Source organism: Tachyglossus aculeatus, chromosome 18 (assembly GCF_015852505.1).
Source record: "Tachyglossus aculeatus isolate mTacAcu1 chromosome 18, mTacAcu1.pri, whole genome shotgun sequence".
Taxonomy (NCBI): Eukaryota; Metazoa; Chordata; class Mammalia; order Monotremata; family Tachyglossidae; genus Tachyglossus; species Tachyglossus aculeatus.
This window is the reverse complement of record NC_052083.1, coordinates 37,177,739-37,199,122: the sequence shown is the minus strand read 5'-3', so window position 1 is coordinate 37,199,122 and position 21,384 is coordinate 37,177,739. Positions and strand designations below refer to the sequence as shown.

The following is a 21,384-nucleotide window of genomic DNA, read 5'->3' as shown; positions in this document are numbered from 1 at the left end:
ACTTAATAAATGCCATTATTATTATTAAACACTTACTATGTTCACTTACTACCCAATTACTTTGGAGCTACCCGGGGGCTTAGTACAGTGCCTGGCACATAGTAAGTGTTTAATAATAATAATGGCATTTATTAAGTGCTTACTACGTGCCAGGCACTGTACTAAGCCCCCAGGTAGATACAAGGTAATTGGGTCGGACACAGTCCCTGTCCCACATGAGGCTCACAGTCTTAATCCCCCCGTTGTCCAGATGAGGTAACTGAGGCCCAGAGAAGTGAAGTGCAGATCTGAAGTCAGGGGGTTGGGGGGCACTGGGAAGAAGAGAAGGGCATCAGGCTGGAGGCGGGTTAGAGAGGGCTACGGTGCCCAGGGGCACAGGCTAGGGGCAGGGTTGCCCCCCAAAGCTAAGAAGGGAGGGAGGTGGCCACCTCTGTTCCTTCACCAGAGTAGATCGCCAGTCGGACCAGACTTCCTCTTCGAGCACGCTGGGGGAGGCTGAGGGGAGACCCCCAGAGACTGTGGCTTAGGGTGATGATGTCTCCGTGTGCCAGGGGGGAGCTGACTCATAATAATAATAATTATGGCATTTATTAAGCGCTTACTATGTGCAAAGCACTGTTCTAAGAGCTGGTACTCATGCGACAGACCCCCAGGACAGCGGCCAATAAGGAGCTCAGCCGGAGTGTGGCCCCAAGAGTCTCAGGCAGGTGGGACTCTGGAGGTGGGGGGGCGGGAGAGGTAGCGGGGAGAGGTTAGAGTGGGGGAGTGGGGGGAAGCAGCGTGGCTCGGTGGAAAGAGCGCGGGCTTGGGAGTCGGAGGTCATGGGTTCTAATCCCGGCTCCGCCAATTGTCACCTGTGTGACTTTGGGCAAGTCACTTCTCTGTGCCTCAGTTCCCTCCTCTGTAAAATGGGGATTAAGACTGTGAGCCCCCCCGTGGGACAACCTGATCACCTTGCAACCTCCTCAGCACTTAGAACAGTGCTTTGCACATAGTAAGCGCTTAATAAATGCCATTATTATTAATATTGTACACAAACAAATTCTCCCTGCAGATCTGGCCTGGTGGACCCCGGCTCCCCCACATCACCATGGCTGAGAAGTCCCTGCCGCCCCAGGCCGCCCCAATGGAGAATCTCATCTCACCGGAGGCCTCCTCCGAGAAGCCCACCGAGGGGTCCCGACCCCCCGCCCGCCGGGCATCTCTGGTCCAAGAGACCACAGTCCAGCCCCCAGCCAGGTTGCGCGGCACCGAGGAGGCCCGGCCGGGCCCGCCCGCCTCCCGCCGCGGCTCCTTGCTGGCCGGACACCCGCCGGTTGCCATGGGGCCCCCATTTTCCCGCCGGAGCTCGCTGGTGGGCCTGGGGGCGGGGGGTCGCCGGCCATCCCTGGGGCCCTGGCCCCTAGGGACCCGGGTCAGCTTCTCGGGGCTGCCACTGCCGCCCGGACCACCGATGCCCTGCGAGAACACGTACCAGATGGGGCCCGAGCCGGGCAGATGCTGGAACCCCGAGCGGGCGCAGCAGGCGCTGGAGGCGGCCCTGGCCGGCTTCCTGGGTGAGGCCCGCTACTCGCCCCCGTCGGCCGGCCCGCTGGCCCGTAGCCTCTGCGAACTGGTGAAGGCCCGGCTGCGGGAGCTGAGCCCTCCCCGCTACAAGCTGGTGTGCAGCGTGGTGCTGGGGCCGCAGGCCGGCCAGGACCTCCGCGTGGCCAGCCGGGCACTCTGGGACCCCGCCAACGACGGCCTGGCCTCCGCCTCTTACGCCAACGCCTCGCTCTTTGCCGTGGCCACCGTGCACGGCCTGTACTGCGAGTGACCGGCTCGAGGGGGGAAATAAAAGTTAAACCAACTGCGGGTGAACGTGAGCCTCTCTGTAGTCGGGTGGGGGGTCAAAGGGGATGGGCAGGGTCTCCGTCTGAGCAGCCCCCCGCGTCCTTCCTGTACAAAAGGGGGCCTATTCCTTCAACTTCATCCAAGAGGCTCTCCCCTCACGCTCGTTTAAAATATACGGGGGTGGGGGAGTTCCCCAATGCCTCCTCCCGGCCCGGTCAGCTTCGGTCATTGCTTCCCCATCCAGGATGCCCTCCCCCGGGAAATTTAAGGGAACTTCCCCACCCTTTCTCTATTATGGATTGACTACAGGTTGCAGGAGAGCCGGAGGGAGGCGGGGAGGGGGTCCCCGGGAGAGAGGGCAGGATCCCGGGAGCGGACTTTGAGAAGTCCCCCCAAATCCAGCGACCCACCCCCCCAAAAAATATCAAGGTCAGGTGGCAGCCTTGGCCCCACTAGCAGGCCAAAGTAACAGGGAGCAGCGGGCCGGAGGACAATGACGAACGGGGAGCACGAGGTTTCTTTTCTGGAAATATTTATTGTGTCACGGGGGCCAGGCCCCGGTCGAAGGCAACCTCTCTGCCCAATAAATAACCAAACTTGGACAATAAATAAAAATCCATAAATAATGATCGGGGCTGGGGCCGCCCGCCCCCAGCCTGGTAGAGGTGGCTCAGGGGGGCAACAACTGAGACAGGGAAGGGGGCACTGCCCCCCATCAGAGGCCCCTCGGGCTCTCTGCGTCTTGGACTGTGGCTGCCTGGCTACAGCCTCTTGGGCACAGAGCAGCCCACCCCCAAATTATTTTCAGATCCAGAGCCCGGAGATCTCACTGAAGCAGCCACCGGCCCAGGGAATGGCTAGTGGTCAGTGCCCCGGGGGGCAGGGAGGCTGCAGCCTCTGTTTTCTGGCCCCTGCCCCCCAGTGCGGGCGGAACAGCAGCCTGGAGCCCAGAAATCATCATCATCATCGTCGTCATCAAAGTAGTGGTAATCCGCCACCGTGCTCAGGACAGCGCAGGTTTCCGTTGGCCCCTGGACCGGCTAGAGGAATATTTTGGTTTCTTGTTTTTGGCATCAGTAGGGCATGAACAAAATGAAAATACCCCAGCAGGGGCAGCTCTCGCCCCCAGAACAGCCTGCGGGCCCCCGCCTCGGAGAACGGTGGTGGCAGCAGCTCAGATACTGACAATCATCACAACCTGTGGAGGTCAGAGGTCGGAGACCCGAGCCAATCTCGGGGATGGAGCCCAAAGAGGCACGTCCCAAGTCCACGGTTCGACCCGGGCCGTGGTCGCCTCGGAGCACCGGCTGGGCACGTGGCGAGGAGGGGAGGGGGAAGGGTCGTCTCCCTCCCCCGGGGTCCGGGTTCTAGGAGCCGCTCCGCTCCCGCAGCAGCCGCAGGATGTAGCGCAGCCGCTGCTGCAGGTCGGGAGAGCAGCCGTGCTGCTGCAGGTGGGCTGCCTTGTAGGTGAAGGCGCTACGGTCACGCGCCACGTAGGTGACCAGCAGTGGCTGCCAGCCGCTCAGGATCACCTTCGTGTGGTCGATGTAGAAGTTCACCTGCAGCACACGACAACGATCACTGATTTAATGCCTGTCTCCCCTGCTCTAGACCGTAAGCCCTTTGTGGGCTGGGAATGGGTCTTTTTACGGTTAATTAATTCATGATGGCACTTATTAAGCGCTTACTATGTGCCAAGCACTGTTCTAAGCGCCGGGGAGGTTACAAGGTGATCAGGTTGTCCCACGGGGGGCTCACAGTCTTCATCCCCGTTTTACAGACGAGGGAACCGAGGCCCAGAGAAGTGAAGGGGTCTTGCCCAAAGTCACCCAACCGACAAGTGGCGGGGCCGGGATTTGAACGCATGACCTCTGACTCCGAAGCCTGGGCTCTTTCCACTGAGCCATCATCAATTGTATTTATTGAGCGCTTACGGTGTGCAGAGCACTGTACTAAGCGCTTGGGAAGTACAAATCGGCAACGTATAGAGACAGTCCCGACCCAACAGCGGGCTCACAGTCTAAAAGCCATCTACTGTACTCTCCCCAGCGCCGGGTAAGCACTCAATAAAAACGACAACGAACACACACCCGGGGAGGGGTGGTCCCGTCGGGCCGTTCGGGGGGCCTCTTTCCCCCCGTCTCCCCCCCAGGAGAGGCGTCTCGACCGCCCCGGCACCCCAGCGGGCCCTCACCTGCACGGTGCCGTCACTGAACAGCATCAGCAAGGCCTGGTCTGTCTTTATCCACTGCAGCAGCAGGGGCGGGGGCAGCTCCATCTCATCCACGCTGGGCAGGTCTCCGCCCTGAGAGCCACAGCGAGCCGTAAGCCCCCCGCCCCGCGGCCCCACCAGAAGCCCGCTGTTTCCCTGGCGCCCGCCCGTCCCGGGCCGTCCCACCCACCTTCAGGAGATGCCGCTCCATGTAGGAGGCGAAGTAATTCAGGACGCTGAGCTGGGCCTCCAAATGCTCGGGGACGGCCCCCACGGGGAAGGAGAAATGCTTGCTGTTGGTCAGGTTGTAGTGCACGGTCCTGGGGCGCAAGAGAGACGGCCGGAGGTCAGAGGTCACGCCCCTCCCGCCCCTTAGGAGATTTCGGGGGTGGGGTGCGGGTGGGGGGTCCTGCCCTCCTCTTCCTCCCTGCGAGGCCGGGGGTCCCGCCGCTCACTTCTTGTTGGCCGACAGGGCTATGTGGGTGCCGTCGTTGAAGAGCACGGCCACGCGGCGGCTCGACAGCTGGTAGCCGAAGCCGAACTTGTTGGAGTAGTCCACCCACTTGCTGACCCAGACCAGCCGCTCCGACTGGGCCAGCGGCGCCGGGTTCCGCTCGGCTGGAGAGGGGGGAAAGCGGGGAGATAGGATGAGCCGGAGAAGAGGGGTGGGAGACACCCCCCCCAAGAGCACAAAGCCCCCTCCTCAGGCCCAGGTTCCCTCACCCCAAGCACCTGGGGGCATGAAGGCGAGGCACGTTCTGAGGCTCCAGATGGCCGACTCCATGACCATGGCCGCCGTGACGCATTCTTCAAACGCTGCGTGGAACGGGAGGGAAGAGCGGGGCATCAACGAGGCGCTTCCCGATCCCCACAGCTGGACCCCTTCCTCTCCCCCTCGTCTCCCTCTCCATCCCCCCCATCTTACCTCCTTCCCTTCCCCACAGCACCTGTATATATGTTTGTACATATTTATTACTCTATTTATTTATTTTACTTGTACATATCTATTCTATTTATTTTATTTTGTTAGTATGTTTGGTTTTGTTCTCTGTCTCCCCCTTTTAGACTGTGAGCCCACTGTTGGGTAGGGAATGTCTCTATATGTTGCCAACTTGGACTTCCCAAGCACTTAGTACAGTGCTCTGCACACAGTAAGCGCTCAATAAATATGATTGATTGATTGATTGACCCCGGGGTCCGGCCCGAGAGAGCCGCCGGCCAGCCGGCCGTTGGGCCCGCTCCCCGCCGCACCCCCAAGCCGCTCACCATCACAGCTGCTGGCCAGCGTTCCCCGGGCGGAGCCGGATTTCCTGAAGCTGTCCTCCGGTGGGGTCTCGGCCAGGCTGGGGGACGCCAGGCCCGGCGGGGCAGGAGTCTGGTGGGGGAAGGGGGAGGAAGAGAGTTGAATTTCCCCAAGAGAAGTGCCAGGCTCGGGGGCGGGAAATGGGCAATCTCTGGGCAGGAAGGGCAGCGGCTAAACGGAAGCTCCAATTACCCTAACGAGGCTGGACGCCCCAACAGTTCCGGCCCCTTTCATCCCCATTAGCTTCCCTAAACAGCCCGGGGGCGGGTCAGACCCGGTTGGACCTAGGGCAGCCCCCTTCCCGCCTGGGGTTGCCCTCCGAGGGCCGGGGCTCCTCACCTCGGGGCGGCCCACCGCGTCCTTGGAGTCGTTCTGCTGGCGGATGGAGGTGTGCAGGAGACCCATCACCAGGCGAGAGACCTCGTCCCGCTCCTCAGGGGGGGCCTTCTTACCTAAGAGGGGACGCCAAGTCACACTCAGGGCCGCCCCGCACCCTCAGGGGAGGCAGCGGAGAGGACGAGGGGGCAGAGAGAGAGAGACAGGCTCTCCGGGGATCACCTATGGCCTCGCTCCGACTCCAACCCAGAGGGCCGAACTCCAGCAGGGAGACACTCCCCAGCTGTGCCAGCCCCTCAGTGGGTCCCAGAGACCAGGCCTGAACCCCAGAGCCCCTCCCAGCTCGGGGATCAATCAAGCAATCAATCAATCGTATTTATTGAGCACTTACTGTGTGCAGAGCACTGGACTAAGCGCTTGGGAAGCACAAGTTGGCAACATATAGAGACAGTCCCTACCCAACAGTGGGTTCACGGTCTAAAAGGGGGATGACCCAGCCCCCTGCTCCAGGGTTGGAAGCGTGGTACTGGAAGCCCTGCTCTTCAGAGAAAAGGGAACACATACGCATACTTACTCTTGCTTTTCTTTCGGCCGAACAGACTCTTGGTGACTTTAGCAAAGAGGCTCTTGGCCGGGTTTGGCGGGGGCAGGTCGGGGACCATCACGCAGCTGCTGGGGGGCAGCTTGTCTGGGGTGTAGCCCTGCGGAGGGGAAAGAAGAGGGGTGAGGCTGGCAACCTGGGCCCGGCCCCGATACGGGGCAGGGGCGAGGGAGTCTTGTTAGTATGTTTGGTTTTGTTCTCTGTCTCCCCCTTTTAGACCGTGAGCCCACTGTTGGGTAGGGACTGTCTCTATATGTTGCCAATTTGTACTTCCCAAGCGCTTAGTACAGTGCTCTGCACATAGTTAGCGCTCAATAAATACGATTGATGATGATGATGATGAGTCCTGGGTTCCAGCCCCAGCTCGGCACCACAGCCCGCTGTGAGACGCAAAACCAGTTGTATCACCGCCCCGGGGGTCAGTCTCCCCATAGGCGGAAAGAAGCGGTGAGGCCTAACAGAAGCAGTGTGGTGCAACTTGTACTTCCCAAGCGCTTAGTACAGTGCTCTGCACACAGTAAGCGGTCAATAAATACGATTGAATCAATCAATCAATCGTATTTATTGAGCGCTTACTGTGTGCAGAGCACAGTACTAAGCGCTTGGGAAGTACAAGTTGGCAACATATAGAGACGGTCCCTACCCAACAGTGGGCTCACAGTCTAAAAGGGGGAGACAGAGAACAAAACCAAACATACTAACAAAATAAAATAAATAGAATAGATATGTACAAGTAAAATAAATAAATAAACAGAGTAATAAATATGTACAAACATATATACATATATACAGGTGCTGTGGGGAAGGGAAGGAGGTAAGATGGAATGAATGTGGCCTAGTGCATAAGGAACAGGCCTAGGAATCTAAAGGACATGGGTTCTAACCAGCTCCGCCCCTTGGCTGCTGGGTGACCTTGGGCAAGTCACTTCACTTCCCTATACCTCAGTTCCCTCATCTGCAAAATGGGGATGAAGACCGTGAGCCCCATGTGGGACAACCTGATTACCTTGTATCTACCCCAGCGCTTAAGTACAGTGCCTGGGTAATAATAATAATAATAAGGATGATGGCATTTATTAAGCGCTTACTATGTGCAAAGCACTGTTCTAAGCGCTGGGCAGGTTACAAAGCGCTTACAAATACCATACAAAAGAAATAAATGAAATATCTCGGCTCTCCCTCTCTCTTAAGCCATGAGCCCCAGGTGGGATCTGACGATCTTTTATAATAATAATGACGGTATTTGTTAAGCGCTTACTATGTGCAAAGCACTGTTCTAAGCGCTGGGCAGGTTACAAAGCACTTACAAATACCGTACAAAAGAAATAAATGAAATATCTCGGCTCTCCCTCCCTCTTAGGCCATGAGCCCCAGGTGGGATCTGATGATCTTTTATAATAATAATAAGGATGGTATTTGTTAAGCGCTTACTATGTGCGAAGCACTGTTCTAAGCGCTGGTGGGGGGGAATACAAGGTGATTAGGTTGTCCCACGGGGGGCTCACAGTCTTCAAAGCATACACAGTAAGCGCTTACAAATACCATCCAAAAGAAATACATGAAATATCTCGGCTCTCCCTCCCTCTTAGGCCGTGAGCCCCAGGTGGGATCTGACGATCTTTTATAATAATAATGATAAGGATGGTATTTGTTAAGCGCTTACTATGTGCGAAGCGCTGCGGGGGATACCAGGTGATCAGGTTGTCCCACGTGGGGCTCACAGTCTTCATCCCCATTTGACAGAGGAGGGAACTGAGGCCCAGAGAAGTGACTTGCCCCAAGTCACCCAGCTGACAAGTGGCGGAGCCAGGATTAGAACCCGTGACCACTGACTCCCAAGCCCGGGCTCTTTCCACTGAGTCACGCTGCCTCTCATACTAACAGTGGTATTTGTTAAGTGCTCGCTATGTGCCAAGCGCTCATGAGGGGCTCAGCAAAGACCCCACTGGGCCTGAGTCTCCATCACTTCCCCAGACAACGGTCGGACAGAGGGAGCCCGGGCTTTGGAGTCAGAGGTCATGGGTTCGAATCCCGGCTCCAGCACATGTCAGCTGTGTGACCTTGGGCAAGTCACTTCACTTCTCTGAGCCCCAGTTCCCTCACCTGTCAAATGGGGGTGAAGACTGTGAGCCCCCCCGCCCCGTGGGGCAACCTGATCACCTTGTAACCTCCCCAGCGCTTAGAACAGTGCTCTGCACATAGTAAGCGCTTACTAAATGCCATCATCATCATCATCATGACAGGGTCACCCCGCGGCCGGGACCCGGGTTTGGGTGGGGGGCCCGGACCTTGGTGAAGAAGTCGTGGTGCAGGATCTCGTCCAACGTGGGACGCTCTTGGGGGTGGCGCTTGAGGATGGCGGCGAGGAGCTGGCGGGCCGGGGTGGAGAGGGCGGCGGGCAGCGTGTAGCGCACCTGCTTAATGCAGCGGTACGTCTCCTTCAGGTCGGACGTCTCGAACGGGGGGCTGCCGCAGAGCAGGGTGTACCTGACGGGGCGGGGGGAGTCGCAATGAGGTCACCCCCGAGTCCCCAAAATGTGGGATCCCACCCCGCCACAATGGGCGGGGGACAGGGGACGCCTCCTCCTCTCCCCTGAAGGACAACGGGAATCAATCCCGGCACCCCCCCACCCCCACCTCAGTTTCCTCCCCTGGAGCCCAGGAGCAGAACGAATAATAATAATTCTTATATAATAGTATAATTATAATATCATCATCATCAATCGTATTTATTGAGCGCTTACTGCGTGCAGAGCACTGTACTAAGCGCTTGGGTAGTACAAGTTGGTAACATATAGAGACAGGCCCTACCCAGCAGTGGGCTCACAGTCTAAATATCATATTATTATAATATATTGATATTGTTATTAAAATAATATAATAATAACGCCAGGCTGTATTAAGCGCCAAAGCTGTGAGGGGAAGGACGCAGTCTGAACTCAGCTCTCCGCTGGGGTTCACCTCTAATAATAATAATAATGATGGTATTTGTTGAGCGCTTACTATGTGCAAAGCACTGTTCTAAGCGCTGGGGAGGTTACAAGGCAATCAAGTTGTCCCACGGGGGGCTCACAGTCTTTGTATGTTGCCAACTTGTACTTCCCAAGCGCCTAGTCCAGTGCTCCGCACACAGTAAGCGCTCAATCAATACAATTGATTGATTGATTGATTTATCCCCATTTTACAGATGAGGCCACTTAGGCCCAGAGGAGTGAGGTGACTTTGGGCCCAAAGTCACACAGCTGACAATTGGCAGAGCCGGGATTAATTCATTCATATTTACTGAGCGCTTTCTACGTGCAGAGCACTGGACTAAGCGCTTGGGAAGTCCAAGTTGGCAACATATAGAGACGGTCCCTACCCAACTCCGGGCTCACAGTCTAGGGAGGGATTTGAACCCGTGACCTCCGACTCCAAAGCCCGGGCTCTTTCCACCGCGCCACCTCGGCCCCAGTTCCCTCCCCGCCCGCCAGCCCCGGCTAGAAGGGGGACAGGATTTAGGGACCACGCGGAGCGAGGCGGATACCACAGCCCGTGCCCCCCAAAACGCCGCCGGACAAACCTACATGACACAGCCCAGGGACCAGATGTCCGACTCGGGGCAGTGGCCTTGGCGGAGCAGAACTTCGGGCGCCAAGTAGTTTGGGGTCCCGCAGATGGTCCTGAAACGCAAAGGGGACGTTGGGACGCGGGCCCTCCGGCCCCCTCCTCCGCCCCGTCCCCTCGGAGCCTCGCGGAAGGAGGAGACGGAAGACAATGCGACCGTCATTCGGAGCCGGATAACACCCCGTTGTCCGGCGGACAATAGGCGCAGTGAGAGAGAGGCCTCGCAGGTCTCCGGGCCCGGGGAACCTGAGAACGTCCCCGGCCTCCCCCGGCCCAGCTGCTCCCCCTCCATCCCTCCGCGCCCGCGTCACCGGCCCGGCCTCGCTTCACGTACTTCTTCCTCTGCTCCGCGGGCTCCTGCCGGGCGGCCAGCCCGAAGTCTCCCACCTTCAGCTCCATGTTCTCGTTGATGAAGAAGTTTCCTGGGGAGGGCAAGGAGCAGGGATTGGACCGGGAATGACACTTCCACTCCTCTCCTCTGCCATCCGCCCCCGCCAAGGTCCTCACCTAGCTTGAGGTCCCTGTGCAGGATGCCCTTGAGATGCAAGTACTTGAGGCCGGAGATGATCTGCCGCAGGTAGTAGCGCACCTCGGGCTCCAGGAGCGTGTGCCGGGCCTTCCATATGTGCGCCAAGGACTGCGGAGGGAGCGGAGAGGGAAAGAAGAGGCGTGAAATCCAGGAAGAGCTGGTTTGCGAACCGGGATCCGAGGAAGGCGAGGGGGCTGGGGTTGGCGGATCCTTTCCTGGACCCCAAATGATGGAGGAGAGTCAGGAGCTCCTCAAGGCTCCGACCTGGCTCTCTCAGAATGCCAAACACGGGCATCGGGATCATCATCATCATCATCAATCGTATTTATTGAGCGCTTACTGTGTGCAGAGCACTGGACTAAGCGCTTGGGAAGTCCAAGTTGGCAACATATAGAGACGGTCCCTACCCAACAGTGGGCTCACAGTCTAAAAGGGGGAGACAAAACCAAACATACTAACAAAATAAAATAAATAGAATAGATATGTACAAGTAAAATAAATGGAGTAATAAATCTGTACAAACATCTATACATATATACAGGTGCTGTGGAGAGGGGAAGGAGGTAAGGCCGGGGGGAGGGGGAGAGGAAGGAAGGGGCTCAGTCTGGGAAGGCCTCCTGGAGGAGGTGAGCTCTCAGCAGGGCCTTGAAGGGAGGAAATGGGATGGCACGGAGATGATCCGGGAAGCCACAAAACCAGTCCTCCTTGCCTTCAGAGCGGGAATCCTCCGTCTTTCGCCCACCGCCTCCCCGCCCTGGCTGCCCAGAGGGGGGGTCCCTCCCTAAGCGGGGGAAACCCACCGCCCCCAAGGTGGCAAGGGGGGCGTCCCCAACCCGGGGCTGGGGAGGGGTAAACTCTTCACAGCCTGGTTAGTTTCCCCAGATCTCCCTACGGGCTTGCGGCGACCGAAAGCGAGAGATCTCAACTTCCTCTCTTCGGGCCCCTGGGCTGAGGGGGGGCCGGGCAGACCCCTGCCCCCGAGGGAGGGACGGGGCCGGCCCTCACCTTCCTGCTGCAGAGCTCCAGGAAGATGTAGATGCTGTCGGCGTCCTCGAAGTGGTGCGAGAAGCGGACGATGTGGCGATGGTGCAGGTTGCGGTGCAGTTCGATCTCGTGCAGGATCTGGGGCGGGGAGAGGTGGCGGGCCCGCTCAGTCGGCCGGAGTCACCCCCACCCACCCACCCCCGGACCCCCCGGGCACCCACCTTCTCCCTCTGGTGCGGTTTGGCCACCCGACTGTGGGGGATCACTTTGACTGCGTAGGTGCGGCCGCTGCCCGTCTCCGTCATCTCGTAGCACCGAGCGAAGCCCCCCTGGAAGGCAGATCATCATCATCATCATGACGGCGTTTATTAAGCGCTTACTATGTGCCAAGCACTGTCCTAAGCGCTGGGGACGTTTACAAGGCTGTCCCCAAAGGGGGCTCACAGTCTTCATCCCCATTTTCCGGATGAGGTCACTGGGGCCCAGAGAAGCCAAGTGACTTGCCCAAAGTCACCCAGCTGACAATTGGCGGAGCTGGGATTTGAACCCATGACCTCTGACTCCAAAGCCTGGGCTCTTTCCACCGAGCCACGCTGCTTCTCTCCTTGTGGGCAGGGAATGTGTCTGCTGCTCTATTGTAATAATAATAATAATAATAATAATGATGATGGCATTTATTAAGCGCTTACTATGTGCAAAGCACTGCTGTAAGCGCTGGAGAGGTTACAAGGTGATGATGATGATGATGGAATGGGCAGGGCTGGAATTTGAACCCATGACCTCTGACTCCAAAGCCCGGGCTCCTTCCACTGAGTCACGCTGCCTCTCATAATAACGGCGGTATTTGTTAAGCGCTCACTATGTGCCAAGCGCTGGGGTAGATACAAGGTTAATCAGGTTGTCCCACGGGGTGCTCACAGTCTCAATCCCCGTTTTACAGATGAGGTAACTGAGGCACAGAGAAGTGAAGCGATTTGCCCGAAATCACACAGCTGACAAGGGACAGATGCGGAATTAGAACCCACGACTTCTGACTCCCAAGCCCGGGCTCTTTCCACTAAGCCACTAATAATAAATAATAACCGTGGCATTTGTTAAGCGCTTACTATGTGCCCGGCACTGTACTAAGGGTAGATACAAGCTAATCGGGTTGGACACAGTCTCCGTCCCACGGTCTTAATCCCCTTTTTACAGATAATAATAATGATGGCATCTGTTAAGCGCTTACTATGTGCAAAGCGCTGTTCTAAGCGCTGGGGAGGGATACAAGATGAAGTGTGGCTCAGTGGAAATCAATCAATCAATCGTATTTATTGAGCGCTTACTGTGTGCAGAGCACTGTACTAAGCGCTTGGGAAGTACAAGTTGGCAACATATAGAGACGGTCACTACCCAACAGTGGGCTCACAGTCTAAAAAGGGGGAAACAGAGAACAAAACCAAACATACTAACAAAATAAAATAAATAGAATAGATATGTACAAATAAAATAAATAAATACAGTAATAAATATGTACAAACACATATACATGGAAAGAGCCCGGGCTTTGGAGTCCGAGGTCGTGGGTTCAAATCCCGGCTCTGCCAATTGTCAGCTGTGTGACTTTGGGCAAGTCACTTCACTGGGCCTCAGTTCCCTCATCTGTGAAATGGGGATGAAGACTGTGAGCCCCAAGTGGGACAACCTGATCACCTTGTAGCCCCCCCAGCGCTTAGAACAGTGCTTTGCACATAGTAAGCGCTGAACAAATACCACCATTATTATTATTATTATTCGTCCCCATTTTACAGATGAGGTCGCTGAGGCCCAGAGAAGTGACTTGCTCAAAGTCACACAGCTGACAAGTGGCGGAGCCGGGATTTGAACCCACGACCTCGGACTCCAGAGCCTGGGCTCTTTCCACTGAGCCACGCTGCTTCTCTATCTCCAGCCTCCATCGAACCCCAGCCCCGGATAAAGCGCTTTTCCGGGCTCCCCGCCAAAAATACCCACTTCCTCATTCCCCGAGGAAGCGTGTCTTCACCACCTCGTCCTCTCCGATCAATCAATCGTATTTATTGATCGTCCAGCTCCCGGACCCCCTCCCGCCCCCCCAAAAAATCTCTTTGCTTCCACTCCCCTCCCCACCAAGCTCCCGTCCCTACCCCAGACACAAGTGCCAGAATAAATTGCTCCCCCAATGCCCCCAGTAATAATAATAATGATATTTGTTAAGCGCTTACTATGTGCCAAGCATTCATTCATTCACTCAATCGTATTTATTGAGCGCTTACTGTGTGCAGAGCACTGGACTAAGCGCTTGGGAAGTCCAAATTGGCAACATATAGAGACGGTCCCTACCCGACAGCGGGCTCACAGTCTAGAAGGGGGAGACGGACAACAAAACATATTAACAAGATACAATAAATAAAATAAATATGTACAAGTAAAATAGAGTAATAAATATGTACAAACATATTCATTCATTCATTCAATCGTATTTATTGAGCGCTTACTGCGTGCAGAGCACTGGACTAAGTGCTTGGGAAGTACAAGTTGGCAACATATAGAGACAGTTCCTACCCAACAGTGGGTTCACAGTCTAGAAGAGGGAGACAGAGAACAAAACGAAACATATTAACAAAATAAAATAAGTAGAATAAATATGTACAAGTAAAATAATAATAATGATAATAGGGTGCTGTGGGGAGGGGAAGGAGATAAGGCAGGGGGAGCGCCGGGGTGGATACAAGGTAATCAGGTTGTCCCCCGTGGGGCTCGCAGCCTTCATCCCCATTTTAATAGTAATAATAATAATAATGATGGCATTTATTAAGCACTTACTATGTGCAAAGCACTGTTCTAAGCGCTGGGGAAGTTACAAGGTGATCAGGTTGCCCCTCACGGGGCTCACAGTCTCAATCCCCATTTTACAGATGAGGTCACTGAGGCCCAGAGAAGTGAAGTGACTTTGGGCACAAAGTCACACAGCTGACAGTTGGCGGAGCTGGGATTTGAACCCATGACCTCCGACTCCCAGAGAATAATGATAATAATAATAATATGGCATTTATTAAGCGCTTACTATGTACAAGGCACTGTTCTAAGCGCTAGGGAAGTTACAAGGTGATCAGGTTGTCCCACGGGGGGCTCACAGTCTCAATCCCCATTTTCCAGATGAGGTCACTGAGGCCCAGAGAAGTGAAGTGACTTGCCCAAAGCCAGACAGCTGACAATAATAAGAATAATAATGATGGCATTTATTAAGCACTTGCTATGTACAAGGCACTGTTCTAAGCGCTAGGGAAGTTACAAGGTGATCAGGTTGTCCCATGTGGGGCTCACAGTCTTAATCCCCATTTTCCAGATGAGGTCACTGAGGCCCAGAGAAGTGAAGTGACTTGCCCAAAGTCACCCAGCTGACAATTGGCGGAGCCGGGATTTGAACCCATGACCTCTGACTCCAAAGCTCGGGCTCTTTCCCTTTAGCCACGCTGCTTCTCACAGATGAGGTCACCGAGGCCCAGAGAAGTGAAGTGACTTACCCAAAGTCACATATGCGGCGGAGCCGGGATTCGAACCCAAGGCTGGGCCCTTTCCACTACGCCACGCTGCTTCTCTATTCATCCGGTCGTATTTCATTCATTCATTCAATCAATCATATTTATTGAGCGCTTACTGTGTGCAGAGCACTGTACTAAGCGCTTGGGAAGTCCAAGCTGGCAACATATAGAGACGGTCCCTACCCAACAGTGGGCGGACTGTGTGCCGAGCGCTGTACTAAGCGCTTGGGTGAGTCCAGTACGGCGATAAAGAGTGACCATCCCTGCCCACAGCGGGCTCCCTGTCTACAACCAGCACGGCGCAGTGGATAGAGCCGGGGCCTGGGACTCACAGGGTCATGGGTTCTAATCCCGCCCCGCCACTTGTCTGCTGTGTGACCTGGGGCAAGTCACTTCACTTCTCTGGGCCTCAGTTTCCTCATCTGGAAAATGGGGATGAAGACTGTGAGCCCCACGGGGGACAACCTGATCACCTTGTATCTACCCCAGCCCTTAGAACAGTGCTCAGCACAGAATAAGTACTTAACAAATACTATCATTATTATTATTATTAGAAGAGGGGAGGAAAGAAAAGTACAAGCACCCCATGTGGGACAACCTGATTCCCTTGTATCTCCCCCGGCGCTTAGAACAGTGCTTGGCATCTAATAAGCGCTTAACAAACACCATCATTACTTTGATTATTACCTTGTATCTCCCCCAGAGCTTAGAACAGTGTTTGACCCATAGTGAGCGCCTAACAAATACCATTATTATTAATATTACTCCAGCGCTTAGAACAATGCTTGGCCTATAATATGCAGTTAACAAATATCATTATTATTATTATTATTATTACTCCAGCACTTAGAACAGTGCTTGGCCCATAATACGCAGTTAACAAATACCATTATTATTATTATTATTATTATTCTTACTCCAGCACTTGGAACAGTGCTTGGCCATAGTAAGCGCTTAACAAATACCATTATTATTATTATTATTACTCCAGCGCTTGGAAGAGTGCTTGGCCCATAGTAAGCGCATAACAAACACTATTATTTATTATTATTACTCCAGTGCCTAGAACAGTGCTTGGCCCACAGTAAGTGCTTAACAAATACTATTACTTATTATTGTTATTATTATTACTCCAGCGCTTAGAACAGTGCTTGACCCATAATATACAGTTAACAAATACCATCATTATTATTATTATTATTATTACTTCAGCACTTGGAACAGTGCTTGGCCCATAGTAAGCGCTTAACAAATACCTTTATTATTATTATTACTCGAATGCTTGGAACAGTGCTTGGCCCATAGTAAGCGCTTAACAAATACCATTATTATTATTATTATCACTCCAGCACTTGGAACAGTGCTTGGCCCATAGTAAGCGCTTAACAAATACCATTATTATTATTATTATTATCACTCCAGCACTTGGAACAGTGCTTGGCCCATAGTAAGTGCTTAACAAACACTATTATTTATTATTATTACTCCAGCGCCTAGAACACTGCTTGGCCCATAGTACGTGCTTAACAAATACCTTTATTATTATTATTATTATTATTACTCCAGCGCTTAGAACAGTGCCTGGCCCATAGTACGTGCTTAACAAATACCTTTATTATTATTATTATTATTACTACTCCAGCGCTTAGAACAGTGCCTGGCCCATAGTCGTGCTTAACAAATACCCTTATTATTATTATTATTATTACTCCAGCGCTTAGAACAGTGCCTGGCCCACAGTAGGCGGTTTACCATTATTATTATTACTACTCCAGCGCTTGGAACAGTGCTTGGCCCATGGTAAGTGCTTAACAAATACCATTATTCATTCATTCAATCGTATTTATTGAGCGCTTACTGTGTGCAGAGCACTGTACTAAGCGCTTGGGAAGTCCAAGTTGGCAACATATAGAGACGGTCCCTACCCAACAGTCTAGAAAGGGGAGACAAACAACAAAACAAAACATATTAACAAAATAAAATAAATAGAATAAATATGTACAAATAAAATAAATAGAATAAATATGTACAAATAAAATAAATAGAGTAACAAATATGTACAAACATATATACATATATACAGGTGGTGTGGGGAGGGGGAGGGAGAGGAGGGAGAGAGGAAGGAGGGGGCATTATTATGATTACTACTCCAGTGCTTAGAACAGTGCTTGGCCCATAGTAAGTGCTTAACAAATACCATTATTTATTATTATTATTATTATTATTATCATCATTATTATTATTATTACTCCAGCGCTTGGAACAGTGCTTGGCCCATAGTAAGCGCTTAACAAATATCATTATTATTATTACTCCAGCACTTGGAACAGTGCTTGGCCCACGGTAAGTGCTTAACAAATACTATTATTTATTATTCTTATTATTACTCCAGCGCTTAGAACAGTGTTTGGCCCATAATATGCGGTTAACAAATACCATTATTATTATTATTATTATTATTACTCCAGCATTTGGAACAGTGCTTGGCCCATAGTAAGCGCTTACCAAATATCATTATTATTGTTACTACTCCAGCGCTTGGCCCATAGTAAGCGCTTAAAAAATACCATTATTTATTATTATTATTATTATTATTTTATTATTATCATTATTATTACTCCAGCGCTTGGAACAGTGCTTGGCCCATAGTAAGCACTTAACAAATACCATTATTTATTATTATTATTATTACTCCAGCGCTTGGAACAGTGCTTGGCCCATAGTAAGCGCTTAACAAATACCATTATTTATTATTATTATTATTACTCCAGCGCTTGGAACAGTGCTTGGCCCATAGTAAGCGCTTAACAAATACCACTATTTATTATTATTATTATTATTCCAGCGCTTGGAACAGTGCTTGGCCCATAGTAAGCGCTTAACAAATACCATTATTTATTATTATTATTAACAAATAACAAATACCATTATCTATTATTATTATTAACAAATAACAAATACCATTATTTATTATTATTATTATTATTATTACTCCAGCGCTTGGAACAGTGCTTGGCCCAGTGCTTGGCCCATGGTAAGCTCATAACAAATACCATTATTTATTATTATTATTATTATTACTCCAGCGCTTGGAACAGTCCTTGGCCCATATAGTAAGCGCTTAACAAATACCATTATTTATTACGATTACTACTCCAGCGCTTGGCCCCTCCCTAGTAAGGGCTTCACAAATACCATTATTAATGACGATGATAGAGAAGCAGCGTGGCTCAGTGGAAAGGGCCCGGGCTTGGGAGTCAGAGGTCATGGGTTCAAATCCCAGCTCTGCCGCTTGTCAGCTGGGTGACTTTGGGCAAGTCATTTAACTTCTCTGGGCCTCAGTGACCTCATCTGTCTAAATGGGGATTAAGTATATGAGCCCCCCGTGGGACAACTTGATTACTTTGTATCTACCCCAGCGCTTAGAACAGTGCTTTGCACATAGTAAGCACTTAATAAATGCCGTTATTATTATTATTATTATTATTATTATTATTATTATTATTATTATTCTCTGGGCCTCAGTGACCTCATCTGTCAAATGGGGATTGCTTGTGAGCCCTGCTATGGGGCAACCTGATCACCTCGAATCCTCCCCAGCGCTTAGAACAGTGCTTTGCACATAGAAAGCGCTTAATAAATGCCATCATTATTATTAGTATTCTCTGGGCCTCAGTGACCTCATCTGTCAAATGGGGATTGCTGGTGAGCCCCCCGTGGGACAACCTGATTCATTCATTCATTCATTCATTCCATCGTATTTATTGAGCGCTTACTGTGTGCAGAGCACTGTACTAAGCGCTTGGGAAGTACAAGTTGGCAACACATAGAGACGGTCCCTACCCGACAGTGGGCTCACAGTCTAGAAGGGGGAGACAGACAACAAAACAAAACATATTAACAAAATAAAATAAATAGAATAAATATGTACAAGTAAAATAAATAAATGAACCTGATCACCTTGTATCCTCCCCAACAGTGCTCTGAACATAGTAAGCGCTTAATAAAAGCCATCATTATTATTAGTATTCTCTGGGCCTCAGTGACCTCATCTGTCAAATGGGGGTTGATGGTGAGCCCCCCATGGGACAACCTGATCACCTTGTATCCTCCCCAACAGTTCTTTGCACATAGTAAGCGCTTAATAAATGCCATCATTATAATTATTATCATTATTCTCTGGGCCTCAGTGACCTCATCTGTCAAATGGGGGTTGATGGTGAGCCCCCCGTGGGACAACCCGATTACCTTGTATCCTCCCCAACAGTTCTTTGCACATAGTAAGCGCTTAGTAAATGCCATTATTATTATTATTCTCTGGGCCTCAGTGACCTCATCTGTCAAATGGGGTTTGCTGGTTAGCCCCCCATGGGACAACCTGATCACCTCGCATCCTCCCCTGCGCTTAGAACAGTGCTTGGCACATAGTAAGCGCTTGCCAAATAGCATTATCGATGACGATAATCATCAGAGAAGCAGCGTGGCTCAGTGGAAAGAGCCCGGGCTTTGGAGTCGGAGGTCATGGGTTCAAATCCCGACTCCACCAATTGTCAGCCAGGTGACTTTGGGCAAGTCTCTTCACTTCCCTGGGCCTCAGTGACCTCATCTGTCAAATGGGGATGAAGATTGTGAGCCCCCCGTGGGACAACCTGATCACCTTGTATCTACCCCAGCGCTTTGCATCATCATCATCATCAATCGTATTTATTGAGTGCTTACTGTGTGCAGAGCACTGTACTAAGCGCTTGAGAAGTCCAAGTTGGCAACATCTAGAGACAGTCCCTACCCAACAGTGGGCTCGCAGTCTAAAAGGGGGAGACAGAGAACAAAACCAAACATACTAACAAAATAAAATAAATAGAATAGATAGGTACAAGTAAAATAAATAAATAGAGTAACAAATATGTACAAACATATATACATATATACAGGTGTATAGTACATAATAATAATAATGGCATTTATTAAGCACTTACTATGTGCAAACCACTGTTCTAAGCGCTGGGGAGGTTACCAGGTGATCAGGTTGTCCCACGGAGGGGGCTCACAGTCTTCATCCCCATTTTCCAGATGAGGTGACTGAGGCCCAGAGAAGTGAAGCGACTTGCCCAGAGTCACACAGCTTGAAATCGGCGGAGCCGGGGTTTGAACCCACGACCTTCCTCTGCCCCTCGTCCCCCTCTCCATCCCCCCCATCTTACCTCCTTCCCTTCCCCACAGCACTTGTATATATGTATATATGTTTGTACATATTTATTACTCTATTTATTTATTTATTTTACTTGTACATAGCTAGTCTATTTATTTTGTTAGTTTGTACATATTTATCACTCTATTTATTTATTTTACTTGTACATATCTATTCTATTTATTTTATTTTGTTAGTATGTTTGGTTTTGTTCTCTGTCTCCCCCTTTTAGACCGTGAGCCCACTGTTGGGTAGGGACTGTCTCTATATGTTGCCAATTGGTACTTCCGAAGCGCTTAGTACAGTGCTCTGCACATAGTAAGCGCTCACTAAATACGATTGATGATGACGATGACTCCAAAGCCCAGGCTCTTTCCACTGAGCCACGCTGCTTCTCCTAGTAGTAAGCACCTAGTGAGCGCTTAACAAATACCAACATTATTAGTAGTAGTAGTATCATCATCATCAATCGTATTTATTGAGCGCTTACTATGCGCAGAGCACTGTACTAAGCGCTTGGGAAGTACAGATTGGCAACATATAGTTGCCAATTAGTAGTAGTAGTAAGAGCTTAACAAATATGTTGCCAACTTGTACTTTCCAAGCGCTTAGTCCAGTGCTCTGCACGCAGTAGGCGCTCAATAAATACGACTGAATGAATGAATGAATGAAATACCATCATCATCGTTCGTATTTATTGAGCGCTTACTACGTGCAGAGCACTGTACTAAGCGCTTGGGAAGTACAAATTGGCAACATTTAGTTACCAATTAGTAGTAGTAGCAGTAAGAGCTTAACAAATATGTTGCCAACTTGTGCTTTCCAAGCGCTCAGTCCAGTGCTCTGCACACAGTAGGCGCTCAATAAATACGATTGAATGAATGAAATACCAGCATATTTATTGAGCGCTTACTACGTGCAGAGCACTGTACTAAGCGCTTGGGAAGTACAAACTGGCAACATGATGATGATGATGATGATGCACCTAGTAAGCGCTTGACAAATACGTGAATTAGGCTTATTATTATGATTGCTGATGAGGCCCCGGCGACTTACCTTGCCCAGCAGTCGCCCCTTGGCATAGGAGCGTCCACTACGGGGGTCGGTGAGGAGTGTCTGGGGGTCCCCGGGGGCATTTTGGGGGGGCCCCGGGCCCGGCGGGGTGGGCAGCAGCGGGCGGTGGGCACGTGGGGGCCGGCGGGGGGTGGGCTCCATCGCAGAGCGTCCAGCACAGTGCAGTCCCCCTCCCC

At 51.6% G+C, this 21,384-nt stretch overlaps 2 protein-coding genes across 2 annotated transcripts; one reads left to right on the top strand and one right to left on the bottom strand.

Annotated features, from left to right (window-relative positions):
* Positions 1-646: 646 nt before the first annotated feature.
* Positions 647-1,844, top strand: DYNLT4 (dynein light chain Tctex-type 4). Its single transcript, XM_038760645.1, has 2 exons — positions 647-707; positions 1,055-1,844. Exon 2 carries the CDS (start codon positions 1,091-1,093, stop codon positions 1,814-1,816), a length of 726 nt encoding a protein of 241 aa, XP_038616573.1. The 5' UTR covers positions 647-707; positions 1,055-1,090; the 3' UTR covers positions 1,817-1,844.
* A 540-nt stretch (positions 1,845-2,384) lies between these two features.
* Positions 2,385-21,349, bottom strand: PLK3 (polo like kinase 3). The gene is made up of 15 exons (XM_038760137.1): positions 21,191-21,349; positions 11,626-11,733; positions 11,426-11,542; positions 10,399-10,528; positions 10,226-10,313; positions 9,852-9,947; positions 8,574-8,772; positions 6,259-6,385; positions 5,688-5,800; positions 5,312-5,420; positions 4,778-4,861; positions 4,501-4,663; positions 4,236-4,365; positions 4,028-4,138; positions 2,385-3,392 (listed from the first exon to the last, which is right to left on the bottom strand). Exons 1-15 carry the CDS (start codon positions 21,347-21,349, stop codon positions 3,201-3,203), a joined length of 1,926 nt encoding a protein of 641 aa, XP_038616065.1. The 3' UTR covers positions 2,385-3,200.
* Positions 21,350-21,384: the final 35 nt, after the last annotated feature.